Source organism: Caretta caretta, chromosome 1 (genome assembly GCF_965140235.1).
Source record: "Caretta caretta isolate rCarCar2 chromosome 1, rCarCar1.hap1, whole genome shotgun sequence".
NCBI lineage: Eukaryota > Metazoa > Chordata > Testudines > Cheloniidae > Caretta > Caretta caretta.
The window spans coordinates 245203695-245220515 of NC_134206.1; the positions used below are offsets into that span (position 1 = coordinate 245203695).

At 39.5% G+C, this 16821-nt stretch overlaps 1 protein-coding gene across 3 annotated transcripts in view; it reads right to left on the reverse strand.

The window, feature by feature from the left end:
• The window catches only part of TMTC1 (transmembrane O-mannosyltransferase targeting cadherins 1), a 179519-nt gene that overhangs the window by 150781 nt on the left and 11917 nt on the right, over positions 1-16821 (reverse strand). For 2 of the 3 annotated variants that reach the window (XM_048829275.2, XM_048829264.2), the window contains exons 2-5: positions 12933-13110; positions 11034-11107; positions 10419-10595; positions 8337-8543 (exon numbers count right to left, since the gene is read on the reverse strand). In XM_048829275.2, the coding sequence (XP_048685232.2) occupies positions 8337-8543; positions 10419-10595; positions 11034-11107; positions 12933-13110 (636 nt within the window). The remainder of the gene's footprint in view (positions 1-8336; positions 8544-10418; positions 10596-11033; positions 11108-12932; positions 13111-16821) is intronic. The other variant, XM_048829284.2, reaches the window with a different exon arrangement.

Here is a 16821-nt window from a genome sequence, read left to right on the forward strand (position 1 = left end):
ACAGTAATAGTTCCCTATAGACTCTACAGGGCATCCTACAAATTTGTGCTCCCTGCAAATGGACACAGCTCAGTCAGTGGCGGGACACTCCACTGCCCCCTAGGCTGGACAAAGATGTGCACTCCCGGACCTACTTTTATACAGTTGCAGGACAGATTACTCATCATAGTTCAAATGAATCTATTCGTCATGTTGTCCTTTTGACCCTGTCTTTAAGATGCACTTGCCTGTTCCTTGTTATGTCTGTGGAGTGTTCTGATGCCATCTTGGTGCAAGTTCCTCTCCTTAGCACTTACGTGTGTGTGTGCACGTGTTTCTAACAACCTTTTCTTGCCAACTTCTGTGAGTGGGACCTGCCTCTGGCTCACAGCCCAGCTTTGCTTAACACTGCCTGGAAGTACTTTGGTTCAGGCTTCAGGCCTCAGACTGGGCCTCTGATACAAGAATTTATGTTTCAGGGCCTCCTCTTACTACAAATGTCAACACTAGAAGTGAAATTCAATCTCTATAAAATGCCTCTCACTGAGGGAGGTTGAACCTAACTCAGAGCATGGCAAGCCAGGGTATAGATCACCAATGCACTAAGTCACCGTGTGGACTCTGTTACTGCACACTAAAAGTTCTGCAGTGCTCTTTCGCCTCCTGCTATTTCAAACAGTAGTAGGTCAAAGCACAGAACGTTTAGTGAGTGGTAGCGGGGTCCGCACCGCCAGTTAGCGTGTAGAAAGCTAGTGCACTCTAGATTTACCCCCCAGTTTGCCATGCACTGTATCTCCACGTAGGCAAGACCTCAGCAGTCACTAAAATGGAAAGACGAGCAGTGCTACTGCAACCTAGCTACTGTGAGAGGATCACATAACACAATAGGGAAAACATGTCACGATTTCAAGGCTAACTGCACTTCTAACCTCTCCTGATCTCTGAGGGCATCTCCCCTCTGGTCTTAGCTCTCAAGCCATCACCTCTCCTGGGCTGGAATCATGCGATTCTCCCACTCTCAGACAGGATCCAGGTCTGCAGTCCCCTATGATCAAATGTGATCACCTAAGCAGGCCTGACATACCTTCAGCGCCTGCAGTTCTGCTCCACCTGGGAGCAATAACAGTGGTAAACAGTAACCAAACAGCCTTTGTTAAGCAAAGTATTATTTATTTAGAACCAAACCATCCAGGAGAAAACAGATCTCAAAATACTAAGCCAGTGTATATGTATGGTTTCAGAGTAACAGCCGTGTTAGTCTGTATTCGCAAAAAGAAAAGGAGTACTTGTGGCACCTTAGAGACGAACATGATACAGTTCTGTGGTGACCTAGAATCCTATTTTCGACGTCTCCAACTCAAGGAATATTTCCAAAATACCTCTGAACAACATACTAATCCACAGAGGCCTCCCTACCAACACTACAGAAAGAAGGATTCTAGGTGGACTCCTTTTTAAATTGGTTAGTCTCTAAGGTGCCACAAGTACTCCTTTTCTTTTTGTATATGTATGGTTGCCTCTCCCGGAGGTTTACCATTCCCTGGGTCCCGCGAAGGGAGACAAACTCTCTCTCTCTCTGCAGAGCCTCTCTCTGAGTCAAACTGTCCCACCTGGACAGCTCCTGACAGCTGACTCCCCTTTTTCTCCATGGTTGTGGCTTTTTAAGTGTTGAATGTTCTTTTGATCGCTTGGCTCCTAGCCTGGCAAAACAGCTGTGTCACTTTGGGCTGGGGCCTGGAAATAAGGCATTGTTCTCGTAATTGACCCCTCCCCCCAACTCTCCCAAGTGTTTGCTCAGATGTGTTTTATCTAGATCCATCATGTTGCCTTTCTTCTCGTTTTTCATGCAGCCCCCTATTAAACTGGAGCAATATATTTCATACAATAACTTCACCTCACTGACCAGGTCATATACAGTATTCATAAAATTATCTCATTACCCTTAGATGATTACATAGCAGCTCCATGTCCATCACAATGCATAAACTTGTTGAAGCCAAGTATAGGGCAGAGGCACAATTTACTTTTATACAGCTGTCCCTGAGCCCCACATAACTTTACAGACAGTGGGCTAAAAAGAACAGCAGCCATTGTACGCTATGACCCTGCTCCTGCAAAGCATTTAACACGTGCAAAACTTGGCTCACATGAATAATCCAATTGACTTCAGTTGGGCTACTGACAGGAGCGAAGTTATGAGTGTTCATAAGTGTCTGACAGGTTCAATACCTATGTTGTTTTTTCAGATTTATTTTCTTATATAAAATGTCCTGTATTAAGACATAAATCAGTTACTGAGATAGGCCTCACTCCCAGAATTTGATCCACACGGACTAGGAAAACAGCTGTCATCTGGGCCTATAAGAAGTTAAAATTTGCACCCAACAACCTTGACAGGGTCTCTTTAAACTGTCTAGGTATTTTTGTAGTTAAACATCCACAAAAATATCATATAACCTAGTGCCCTTGCTACAGTTATCATGAATAACATTCTGGCAACACCTCTCCCAAATGTATTCACTTAAGAGCGAGGACCTTTCCTTCATACAAGGTTGTTATTATTCCCATAACTTAAAAAGTTATGGCAGATAGGCATTTCACAAGAAATGCTGAATCTTGAAGCCTCAATTATAGAAAAATATGCAGCTACATACTTTCCATATCATTTTCAATTTCCTCCTCTGCTATTTTGTTGTTGCATGGACATGGGCAAAGACCCAAAATGCTTCGGAGGGCAGAGTCACACATTTGAGTTTTTCTTTTTAGTTGTATGCTGGGCACTAAAAACAATGAACATTTTAAATAAAAAAGCACAGTGTATAGTGCATCTCATCATGTAAACTAAAATAACCAAATCCCATTTGCTCCCATTGAACTCAATGGAATCTGGGGCCGGGGAGAGGAGAACTATAAAACAGATATAATGTTATATAAAAGGGAGCCTAGCAGTAATTATATTCCAAGCACTTTCATAATCACTATTCGTTGATCAATATGGGCTATTTTATGTTTGTGCTAAAACATGACAGTCAGACATTCTAATCCAAACCTGGCTATAAAATTGCTTTCTGACATACAAAAGGAATTTCATTTTTAAGGAAATTTTAAAAATTACAAGAGCAGTTTCCTGTCTCCAGGTAAAAAAAATGCCTCGAAATAAAATATTTCATTTTGTTCAGTCTGAAACAAAATTTTCCCAACTTTTTCAATTCATGAAAAATTCAGAAAAGTCTTAGTTTTGGTTCAGTCTGAACCATCCCCTCCCCCCAAATTTTTGGAATGGTCAGCAAACTGAAAAATCACTTATTCTCACAGCTCTAATTGCAACACTGCTTTTCAATGCAAGTAATAAAATACTGAACAGTAAGTAGGTTTCTATTTTTCAAAATGAACATAAGAAAGAATTTTATGTTTAAGTAGAAACATGTTATAGAGTCTACCATCAAATGCATCCCATAATGCTTTCAGCTACTAGGCTGGCTGTACCACGAGCAGCAGACAACTGGCCATCCTTAGTGGTCAAAACTGTGCGTCAGCTCCTGAGAGCTTTACATGCAGCCAGCTAAAAAGGGAAGCTGGCAAGGGTCATGCAATCATAGCTGTTTTTCCATTAAAAATGGTTATGTACGTATAGCTTGATTCATTATGCACAGAAACACTTTAAACACTCAAAAGAGCAGCTGAGGGAAACTGATGCTAAATAATGACAGGTTTCAGAGGAATAGCCGTGTTAGTCTGTATTCGCAAAAAGAAAAGGAGTACTTGTGGCACCTTAGAGACTAACCAATTTATTTGAGCATGAGCTTTCGTGAGCTACAGCTCACTTCATCAGATGTTTACCGTGGAAACTGCAGCAGACTTTAAAGTCTAAACTCTAAAGTCTGCTGCAGTTTCCACGGTAAACATCTGATGAAGTGAGCTGTAGCTCACGAAAGCTCATGCTCAAATAAATTGGTTAGTCTCTAAGGTGCCACAAGTACTCCTTTTCTTGATGCTAAATAGTATACTGGACAGATTCCCTCGGCATCCATTCTCTGTGTAGAGCACCGCCACTTGACTTTTGCAGCTACCCCTGCAAAGAAAGAGAAAAATGGACGCTTCCCCCACATGGAAAGGGGAAATGCTCCAAAAAGGATGTTTTGTGGGAGGGGAGAGGTAGCTGGAGTTCAAGAAAGGTTGAAGCAAAAGAGAAAGACAGAACACAGGGAATAAAGAAATGAGGAAAGAGAGCAAAACAGAAGAGAGAGAGAGAGAGGAAATAAATCTATCTGGTTGCTTATACTGGTGGGTTTCACCATAGTATTTGACAGAGAAAGGATGAAATACAGACAAACACAGATGAAGAAGACAGACCAAAAAAAAAAAAGGAGAAAACAGAGGACAAAGAGTGGAGGTCTCAAGACAAGATATCGGACTGTGCATTTGGGCAGCCCATCAGCCTGCCATATCATAAGACATTATGGTCACCTGTGCTTACTAGTTGTTCAAGACCTCCTGGGATGCAGCAAAAAACCTAAATTTATAAGCCAATTTTGTAGGCAGTTTCCCACCACTACCACTCTCTATCCCTTAAAGCACCTGGCACTTGGCCAATATTTACCCTTATCTTTACCAAAAATCCTGGAGTCTTCCTCACAGTTCTATTTTCCTGCAACTCCTCTGCTCTAGTGATGACCAGATCAGAAATAGCAGAGACTGGCCAACTGCACTAATTTATTTTGTGGTTTTATCACATGAAAGATCAATGCTAAGCGAAACCAGGATTCAGTGCATTTCCACTTGAGACAAGGAAGAAATTAACTAGTTTCCATAAATGCAAGATTACCAAACCCTCACCCCCTTTAAAGCAAAACACAACCACAGGCAAATTCACATTGTCAAGGTAGAACATGAGGACTCTGTATCAACTTGAATCCTACAAGTTCTCTAGTATCTGGGACCATTTACCCTATTGATTAGTGACACAGAGGACTATCATGTTAATGATTTGCATATAATAGCCTGTATTTACAGTGGATATTGACACAACACTCAAGAAAAAAAAGTCAATGCTGCTTAATGAACTGGCTAATAAGAGATGCCCAACGAGAGGCACCATGAACAGTATCCTCTCTTACAGGCTTCAGAAACCTCTGTATGGAATCAGTTCTGCCCTAAACACAGACCGCTTGCCAGTGGCAGCAAACTGTTTAGTGACTGAAGGGCTGGGGGAGAGAATTTCTAGCTGGTTTAGGGTGGCAAAACATATAAAAGCCAGCAGTGACTCCAAAAAACTCTCTCCAACAAATGGTTCGCATAGGACTTCCATCCCAACCCATCATCACTTCTAGTTGGCAGGGTTTCACATTCCTGGCGTATCACACAGGGATATTTGTTGCAAGACTCCTTTAATAATTCATCTTCATTCTGCTCTTGTCCTTCACAAAACACTATCAATTATTTAATTTCAGGTACACAAGCTTTCTCCTGCAAGTGAATCAGTCAGGTGGCTGAATGTGTGTGTTAGGTCATGATTCTTCACATGTACTTAGGGGCTAAATTCAAAGGGTCAGATCCTCAGCCAGGGAAAAATCAGCATCGCATCATTGACTTCAGTGGAGCTAACTCAATTTATCCCAGTTGACGATAATCTGGATCAGCGTAGGGTACAAATTAAAGTGACCTGTAATTTTGTTAATGTGGACAAAATATATTTGTATTGAATTCTCCAAGCAGGAAAGGATTAAAGGGGCATCCCATACAAAAATTATTTTAAAATGTATCCTCCTCCCCAAAAGGCCAGATATGCGAGTTGTGGCTCTATCGTAATATCTCTGAGTGTAAACTAGGGAGCCTGGACATTTTGGGCAACCTGGGGGCAAATGGAGCAGAAAGGTACATTTCAAAATAATGTATTTGTTGAATGCACCTTTAGTTCTTTCCATCTGTAGCATGAAACAAATGGAAAAATACATTAATTAATGTTATCCATGAATTAAAATCACATATACATTAATTAAAAATTAATTAATTGTAGGCTCTTTGCAGCACAGATTGTATCTTACTAAGTGTTTACCTCATCGGGATTCCTGATTCTGACTGGGGTCTCTAGGCACTATTACACCAGAAACATATATAATACCAAAACAATAAAACACTCTAGTAATCCAGGCAGAATATTTTGGGGCAATTATAGCTGGCCATAAATGGGATTATAGGGCACAAGATCAAAGGCAAAGACTGGTCACCTGACCTGACAATACTTCCCCCGCCCCGCTTATGGTCACATACCCTGGAGTCCCTTTTTGCTATTAAGAAATGGAATTTGCAAATAAATAGAAACAACATAGTTGTGGACTATACAATTAATGAGCACTGATATGATTACCATGTTGCTGACAGCCAAACATAAACCTCCGTTGGTGTCCTATTTTCTGGAGCGATTTCATAATTATGAAATATTGCTTGCACACAAGCTGCCGAAAGGATTTAGGTGGCATATGATCTGACGTAGGGACTGTCTGCTGGAAGAGTCTGGCTGGCCCTTGCTGGCCTAAGTACTACCAAAAAGTCTTACCTGTGTCTCAAGCCTTTGGGTACTATTTCAAAAACAGCCTAACTCCCATTGACTTCGGATAGCACTCAGGTCGCTAGGTCGCAGAGTCTCTTTTGAAAATTTTATCCTTTGTTTAAACAGCATAAATTGCTAATTATTTTTCCTCTTATTTTAAAACCCAGAGAATATTTTGCAATTAAAAGCAAGAATCACAACATACTGCTTCTAAAAGCAGCTGCTTTTTATAGCAGACTTTTTAAAAAAGTCATTCTGCCTTAGAAGATTGCAATTAAAAGGTACTGCAGAAGTCGTCATCTGTTCAGGTTTTGGGTTTTTTTGTTTGGTTTTTTTTTTTGATGGGGGGGACCCACACTTCAAACAACTGTATTCAGGAAAAAACTCCTTTAAAAAGTAAACCACTGCCTGGCTCTCTAATTATTCAGATTTTCAGCTTTGGAGTTTCATGTGCCTGAAAATAAACACTACCACATTACCTAATCTGCATTATTCTTAAAACCAGTGATGCAGCATGTAAAAACATCAGAAAAAACTATGGGTAGGCAGTATCAGTATCCTACTAAGGAGGAAAAGCCATGAAACAAGCTTCTAGATGCTATTAGAGACTGAGACATTTAGAAAATGACACGTTTAAGTATTTAAGAGAGGACGTTGAGATGCACCTTGCTATACTGACTAACTGCCATTCAAAGGATGTCAGACTCTGGCCCTAGTTCAGAGTGTGGTTCAGCCTTAAAGGGTGCTGCTTGGCTTGCAGAGGAGTTCCATGGGGAGTGCACTGACCACCTCACTTAGTGCTGGATATAAAATTGTTCCATCATCCATCACCCCAGCTTTCTCCATGTATCATTAGGCTTGGAGGGATTAGATTTTTAATTGTTAAATGTCTGTAAAGGTTGATTTCACCATACACAGACACAAACCAATGAAAAAATATTTCAGTTGGTAATGATCAAAATTTACAGACAGGCTAAGAAAGAAAAATGCTGCTTGAGAACTTATTAGTCTTTGATTTAAGGATATTTTGTATATTATGACATGTAACGCTGACAATTTGTGTTTTAATAGTTATAAAGCTTTAACTATTTGAATCTCAACATCTACTGGTCGTTACATAATTATTGTCTGACTCCCATCCCCATAATTTCCCCAAACTGTGAAAATTTAAGTAGATAATTTTTTTAATGCTTACAAATAAAACTGATACTATTTTTTTGAAATTATAAAAAATAAAAATAGAATTCTGCCAAGCCTATATATAATCAAATTCTTGGGCACAAGGCAGGGCAAAAATTAGCAGTTAATATTTAGATTGTTTCTATATGGCAGCTCTGCTCCAAACTATGCACCAGTGCTCACTACCAGGTTTTAGAGGTAAAAGGATCTGTGCCTCCCCTCTCAAACCAACATCATATCCCCATCCTCTTCCTCTGGAAGAGAAAGGGGAGGATAAGAAACACAAGGAAGCACTCCATCCCACCAGATAAGATGGGGGGGGGGGACAAAGCCCTCTCTCTAATGACTCGTCTTCTCTAAAAATACCTATTCTTCTCAGCTGTCAAGTGACATCAGTCCTTTCTTCTTCTCAAGCAGCAGAAATGTACTCATTTACTCCTCCCCGTCCCTTTCCCCCGCCCCTGTTTTTTCTCACTCAACAATTATAATCGTGGGTGTTTTTTTATAAATAGTTATAAAAGTGAAAGAAAGTAAAGTGATTCTTGTCATTAAAAATATACAAAGATATAAAACAACCTGTTGAGAAAAAAAGAAAAAAAAATCAGAACCACTTGTGGTTGTATAGTACCTAAGAATAGCCCACATCGCTTTGTTTGAGACAGAAAGGCTGCTGCTCCGTTGCTCTTCAGGTGATGCAGGGTGGCAAGAGTTCCAGGTCCCTTTGTGAGCAAACCGGTGCTTCCCATTCTCCCTGCTGGATGGAGGAATCTGCAGCGAAGCAGATGGAGAAGACGCAGGCTGCCGTGCGAACCTCTGATGCACCCCTCCATTTCTCCTAATTACTCATTGAATTGAGAAGCACAAAAGGGGGGGGTAGGAAGGGGGAAAGAGGCCTTTTAAGAGATGGTTCTTTTGTTTCATGTTTACTTCATTAAAAGAGGGAGTATTGGAAAGTTATCCCAAACTACTATCTTAATACAATACATGACATTTCCTTGAGGTCTATATGCAAAGATCTGGCATTTACTTCACCGCTACTGGGCATGATGGAGGGCAGGATAACTGGATTCTCAGCTATTGTACAAACTTCTACAAACTACAATATTAAAAAAATGTAAAAGAACCTTGCAGTATATTATCAGTCTAACCTTTCTTAAAGACCTCAGAGGGCTTACAGCGGTGAGTGTGATGGGGAGTGAGGAGGGAGAAATTGCACAGTATATTTCATTAGACAATTATCCTTTGTGGCAGCTCACTTGCTAAAAAAAAGAAAGCAGGCCTGGTTCAAACAAACGGGGGGTGCGGGAAGGAGTCTCTGCAACATTTCGCTACAGGTTCTCTCCTACCCCTTAAAATCAAGGAAACACACAGACAAAATTCTGGGCACCATAAAGTGCTACACTAGTGCACAATAAATTAGAATGAATATTAAAATGCATCACATCTGGGCCACAGAGCCTCTCATTCTTGTAAGGTCTCTGGCCCTGGCATGACCATTATTTAATGTCACAGAAGCAAGGAAACAGAATGTTCAGAGACCACTGGAACATGACCCCAAGGAAAAGGAGGGATATAAAATAAGTTCATGGGTTTTCCCCTGAATAATTAAAGATTTCTGCCATTCTTAGCCACAGAGTTCCTGCAACTCCACACAATCCACTGTAAATGTACGCACTACAAGCATTCTGTCTGCCAACCCCAAAGAAGTCCATAACTTGCCACTTGCAGACCATTTGTGAAGTTATGTAATAGAATCAAGACAGAAGAAATACTCTAGTGATGTATCATAGCTTACCACTGATTAGTACTACTTGTGTGTGGGGGGGTGAGAAATCTTGTCATAGGGCCATACCTAAGTCCAGTTAAAGTCAATGGAAAGAGATAAAACATGAGAGAGGGGACAAGGATGTAGAAAGTTTAAAAACACTGAATGTTTGGGGGAGAGATGGACGCAACAGGCTCTACATCAAAAAGAGAAGAACTTAACACTATAAATAAGGAGCCATACAGTTACTGGCAGAACTAAGACTGTGATAAGTCACCTTGAATGGATTTGAATTTTCTTAACTAAGTGTTGATAACTGCTTAATCCTCCAGCTGTGGAATTCTTGAGCCACCCAAAAACAGATGAAAAAAATATTTCCATATTTAACAAATTGAGATTTACAGAGGGGGGAAAAAAGAAAACATTTAAAGATATTGCTTGAGGGCTCATAAGAGTTCCGATTTAAGCATCATTCATGTTACAAAAAAGTATTAAGAAATTAATGAACAAATCTGATTTTATTACTAAATCTGATATCAAACTTAACTTCACGTTATCACATTTTGAACAAAAAGTTACAGGGTTTTAATTTGTTGCTACTGCAGAAATTAAGCCAATAAACTTTAAAAACTTTTGATACTACCAGTCAAAATTCACACAAAAATAAAAATCAAACCCTTTCAAAGTTAGCTATAACTGAGTTGTGTGTTTCTGTAGATCATTTCTTCACCCTTTGCTAGCTACCCATCCAGCAACAGTACTGTACCAAGCAAAACATAAAATAAAATATAGGATGAAATCCTAGCTCTGCTGGAGTCAACAGGAGTTTCCCATTAACTTCAATGGGGACAGAATTTCATCTATCATACTGTATATAATCATATATTTATATATATTATGCACATAAAAGGTGTCAAGGTTTGAAGAATATATTAAGTTACTTACAGTCTAAGTCTATTGTAGGACAGGAAAAGCAAGTCATAAACCAAGCACACACCAAACACAGTGACTCCAGTTTCTTTCACCAGCATTGCACAGGTCCCAAGAAATAAACTAAGCAGCAAGAAGAATGGAGAGGCAGTGGGAGGGAAATGTTCCCCAACATAAAAATGATCCACACTCCTGCAAAACAGATTTGATATAGATATTTTAATTTGTTATTTTCATATTTATTAATTAGTTCATTAAACATTTTCCAAGTGCATTTCCATAATTTTTAAAACACTAAAATATTCTCAATAACCATGAACCCAATGCTGCGAACACATACTTGCGTCAGCACTCCCATTAATTTCAGTTAAATTATTGAGAGTAAGGGTCTGCAGCAACTGGCTACATATATTTATTAATATCACTGCAAGTTGAGTGCATGACTGAAAGAAGGGTCCAAAAGCACTTTTACATACAGAGTGAGTGACTTAAACAGCATGGGTTGACAGGACTTGCTTTGTCAATTTTAAATAAAATACAATAGTTAGGATTTTATATGGATTCTCCCCCCACAAAAAAAAGCCTCACGTCTCACAACATCTCATAACATTTAATATTAAAGATCCATACCTATTATAGGAGAGAAAAGCCAACAGAAACAGTAGACAGGCTAAGACATCTGCTCTGCCTACAATACCTGTTACCTAAGAGGAGAAAAAAAAAAAGACAGGAAAATTGTACTTTAAAAAAAACTTTAGAGACTGTTTCAATGAGCCATACCAATTGCCTTTGCTTTATGGGTTTTTTCCCCCTCCTTTCTTTCTGTCTCTCTCTTCTTTCCTACATCCTGGCACCCTAATCAGTAGGAATTTTGGTATTTTTTTTTATTATATAGAGTAATTAAGCTATTTTGTGTAACAACAACAATATACAGACAGACTAAAACTAAGTTAAATTCTTTTAAAAAGCATTTATAGAAACGATTCAGATAATAAGAACATAATTGTGGTTGGGATTATTATGAAATAATTAAAATGCGGATCAAAAAGAGAAATGTATGCCTGATTCACTAAACTGTGACGTTTAATCATATTCTTTAATACTGTGAGAACTGATTTTAGATCAAAATCCTCCCCAAAGACTAAAATACTCACTCCTACATAATAAGAAAGCTTATTACTCAAATGTTAGTTAATAATCAGTTCAGACAGACAATAAATTGCAACTAACTTGGTACGTATGAGAGTTTTTTAAACTCTAATTGGCAAGTTTCTTTATAATTATTCAAATTACAAAATATTTCAGCATTCCACTTCATAAAGATTCAGAAACTGCACATAAAGGAAATTAAAAGGTCCTTTGAAGCTTTTGCTGTTTTAAGGTCACTTAATTATGTAATCTTCAATGCTTTGGCATTTGCTTTAAACTCCCCAAATTCTGATCTAGACAAGAGTAAATTCAAAGCTGGCCTCATCTAAAACCTCGCTTATATTATAAAGCAGCATTATCTAAAGGAGCCTGGCTGATTAGCTCACAGAGACAACACAAGAGGTAACTGTAAAGCTCATGGCTCTTTTGTTATTAAGGCACTCTTTCCTCAAAAGTTCTCAGCACTGGCAGTCATTTCACTCTCGCTAGTTTACAATAGTTCATAATAACAAAATACGATCCTGACAATATCTTAACTAGACATACACTTGTCTACCTGGAAACAGAAGAAACTGCATCCCCATTTGAAAGAAAAGACCCAACCATTTTATCTACATGGAAATTAAAATAGCGGTCATTTTAAAACAAGTTATCTGTATATTTTGATATCTTGCATTTTTCTGTGATTAGTAGAAAAGCAACATAAGCTTATATACTGCAACTTTGCCATGAAGTTTACTCAAAGAAGCTGTTTTCCTAAGATTAAAAAAAAAATCCATAGTTTCTAATTAACAGTTGTGTGAGAAAATTCATGGGTCAATATAGACCTACGACCTGTATCAGCATTTTCCTATTATCTTGTTCAGAACACACACCAAGTTACATTATGAATTACAGGGGCCCTTTTCTGTTTAGAAATTGAAGACTCTGGAAAAAAGATTTAAGGAACAAACAAGGTCTCAGCAGGACAGATGCCTCACAAAGTTTTCTGGTTTTGAGAGATGGTGGGGATCCATATTTTCTCACAACTGCAACATTGTGTATTTATTTTTAGCATTGCTGGTTAGGATGGTTAATTGGAATTGCAGCTAGTATTAAGTGGAAAGACAGCAAGTATGAAGTTTATTCTTAATGTATGTTATTGATTATTTTGAATGCAACAGGTTTGGGGGTTTGTTTGTTTTGGGGGGAAAAAAGGGGTTGGGGTTTTTTGGGGGTTTGTTTGGGTTTTTTTTGTTTTTTTTACTGTTTACTCTACAAAGCAAGTACCACACTGAGTCACAGTAAACGGTATGTTTTGTATTAAAGGTTTGGTTTTTTTAGAAAGTTATAAACATGTATTTCTTTTAGGTACTATCTCAGTTTTACATATATACTTACAGCCTCACTGTGAATAGGATGCACAGCAAAGAAGAGAGCCGTGACAAAAGCCAGTCGACTGTCCTTGAATACAGCTTTGTCACAAGTATACATCAGGACAAGAGTCACTAGACAGTGTAAAGTTACATTTACTGCATGGAAATAGAATGGGTTCATACCAGCCAACAATATGTTTAGCCTGTAAGAAAACAAAACAGAACCATAATAAATATAATTAGGCCATAGAATCCTTGCAATGGCACAACATCATTCACACACATTAAAACCAGACGAAATACGTAATTTAGAGTACAGGCTGTTAAATTAATTAGGATAAAATTGCTCAGAACATCTGGTTAATCTCGATAAAAAGAAACCACTGCCTGCTGCAGCCTCCTCCCCCCACTGCCTTTTAAAACGTGTGGTTGAATTTGGCTAGTTTCGCTGCAAATGATGTAAGAGGCTAACAACACAGACTTGAGCTAAGCATCTCATAGATAGGTGCTTTACATACTTACCCCAGGATAAATCATGCACTTCAACATGAAAGCTGTAACATTTGTGCCCTTTCAACACTGGCACTTTCCACAGAAATCTAAGCTATGTGGTAGTTTTATGATATGGATCCATTAAGATTGATTTTTTTGAAAAACTGATTGATATCTTCACATGTGACCAATTAAAGCCATGATTCAGCAGTTTCCTGTTTCACTTTAGATCATGTGAGTAATATCACTGAAGTCAAACAGGAATACCAGTGTTTAACTTTAAGCCTGAGTTTATGAGCTTTGCTGAATCAGGGTCTACACCAGGAATCCAGATGCAACAGGAACCCCTCTACCATCAGAAATTGTTTTTGCAGAATGTTCAGTGACAGGACACATTAGTTGCTATGCCATCAGGTTCTCTCCTGATGAGAGAGCAGCACTACTCATTATCTGTGGCTGCCACAAAAGGAAAGAGTGACTAACTGCTAAGAATTTATTTTCACAAGATATTCATAAACTTGTCTCCTCACTGCACTTACCGCCAACTTATTTAACAGTTGTTAACAGGGTTGTTTTACATACAGTTGAAAATAGAATCAAAATGATTAATTCTAATTAAATTTGTCCATTTGGTTATGTCTTCTAGATCAGTGTTTCAACGACTGGTTCATGGACCGGCGCCTGTCCCTGAGATCTCCCTGACACAGTTTAGGAAGACAGCAAGCCAGTCCCTGGTATCCAAAAGGTTAAGAAACACTGACCTAGACATCACATACAAACAAGAAAGAGTTGGAATTAAAAAAACAACAAAAGAAATGACACCCAATAAAATCAGTTCAAATATTTTGCATGTAGACTAAACCACACATTAAGGGGCAACAATCCCTATATTTGCTTTTACTAAGGGTCAGACTGCAGTTCCCCATGGTTTACATGGCTTGAGAGCAATGCACTTGACTTGTTATTACTATGTAAACACCTTGGTTTTTCTAAATCAGCTGAGAATTGGCATGTTTGTAAAGCCCAGACAACATATGTTTTTTATAAATACTTTCTATATGCACAGCTTACAACTGACAGAACTTGATCTACCCTAGGCTGCATTTTGACCAGTCAATCTAACTTTAAGAGGGAAGGAGTCTTACTTGTGTATTCCATTTTTGTTCCCTCGGGAACACTTTGGAGGTAATCACTGAGCTAAAGGAGTTTGGGAAAAATACAACTTTGGCATAACCTAACCCTGGACTTTGAAGTAATGCTTTATGCAGCTATATTTTGACAGGACTTCAATTCACGTGAATGATCTAGAACTCTTGAATAAAGCCTTTCCCTCTCCCCCCCCCCGTGAGATATGTCAGCCCTGAGCTTCGCCTGTGGTACAAGCTGCCCTCCCACCCCCAGTCCCACCATCACAAAATGAGAAAAAAAGTAAACAATACATTCAAACCAAATTTCAGTCTAAAATATACAGCAGCAGCATGCTCCCGCAGGGCTAAATGGTACTCGTCATGCACAGAGCAGAGCAAGGGGGCAGTCCTGCCCTGCCCCAAGAGAGCATTCTATTGTAGAGTGGCAGTCTTCTTGAAATCCCCAAGCCTGCTTTGCGTGCCTTCATGGGGAGGTATTTGTCTCCCACCGCCATCTGTCATTCCCACTCAATGAGACAGTGCTGGTGATGGGAGCCATGTGCCCCCAAGGGAGTAGGTAATGTAGTCTTTGCACTCTCTTCAGTGAAGGTACACCAGCACCTGACCGTTAGGCAGAGCACACACTGGGGAGGGAATGCTCCTTGTATCCATTCCACTGAATGCCCAGCAAAGGGCCAAGCATTAACTGGCCTACAATAGGAGAGATTTACCTCATGTTGTTTCCTTAGAGTAGCTGCTACGTATGAAAAAGCAGTAACCTAATAATTTTCAGAGTAGCAGCCGTGTTAGTCTGTATTTGCAAAAAGAAAAGGAGTACTTGTGGCACCTTAGCGACTAACCAATTTATTTGAGCATAAGCTTTCGTGAGCTACAGCTCACTTCATTGGATGCATTCAATGAAGTGAGCTGTAGCTCACGAAAGCTTATGCTCAAATAAATTGGTTAGTCTCTAAGGTGCCACAAGTACTCCTTTTCTTTTAACCTAATAGTCTGGCTTTTCCTTTTTAAAAAACAAAACACTACAAGGATAGGCCTTCCATTAAACTGTAAAATCCGAGTAGGAGTATGGGGGTGTGTGCGCGTGCGCACGTGCATTATCATCTATAATTTGCCATCTTTGGTGGTCCATGAACATTGAATGTGAAAATGTGCAGGTACTGTTTCATTCCTGCTAAGGTTATTATTTGTCATAACAAATTAGGCCAAATGGTGAAGGAAACATTCTTTTGTCCTGAAACAATCTCACAAGAAAGCTTTTGAAATGCTGATAGTGGTTGTGATTGTTATACACACTATGTGTGCACAAATATAGCACTTCAATCCGCTAAAAATCCATCCATGGTCTTCCAAGCCATGCAAGCTTCACAAGGCTACACAGTAGGGTCACCTACTGGCCACGGGTAAGGGCAACCTCCTACGTAAAGCCAAAAAACTCCACAGCAGAGTGCTGCAGAGTAGGAATGGGGAAATTAACAAAAGTGCCTCCCCTCACAACCCACCAGACCCTAGCCTCTGTCCAGTCCTCTCTTCACTTTTGGCATTAGGCATTACTATACTATTAAGTATCCACTGTGCATAGCTCAACAAGTGGGAGAGAAAAGTGAGGGAGGGTTAAAAGACAGATCCTTGGAGTCCTCTGAAATTAACTTCCAGTTGAAATTAGGGGCTCTCCACCCCCAGCTTAATGGAAAGAAGCACCTGGAAACCCCCAATCAACAGTAGCATACAGGTGTCTGAGGGTTTCTCTCTGACTTAGCCAATTGTAGACTGGCCTTCAACTGAGAAACCTTTGATTTCATGTCATACTTCCATAGATTTTTTTTAAGCTAGGAAAGAACATTAGGGTCTAAGAGTCTGACCATCCTGCACATCACAAGCCAGAGAACCTGACTCAGCAGAATTCCTACATCAAGACTATAACTTCTATGGTTGAGCTAAAGCATATATTTTAGAAAGATAGCTCCCCAACCCTGGCTTCTCCTTGGCTGAGCTCTGTAAGGGGACTCCAATAAGGAAGCGGTGTCTTCGGGCCAACCAGATCCTCTCCATTTTTCCTCATCAGCCAAGGAACGTGTCCCCTAATGGCATTCCAATGATGATAAACTGCATGGAGTAAGTGACCCCCACCCCCAGGGAAGGGAACAGGCATTATACAACCACCACCAAAGGAAAATAGCCCTTTTCAGATTAGGCTATTTAGCTGTATAGAACCTATAGGTAAATTTAAGATGATAAAAAACAAGGGTCCCCCAGGCTGCTGCCACATGCAGAAGG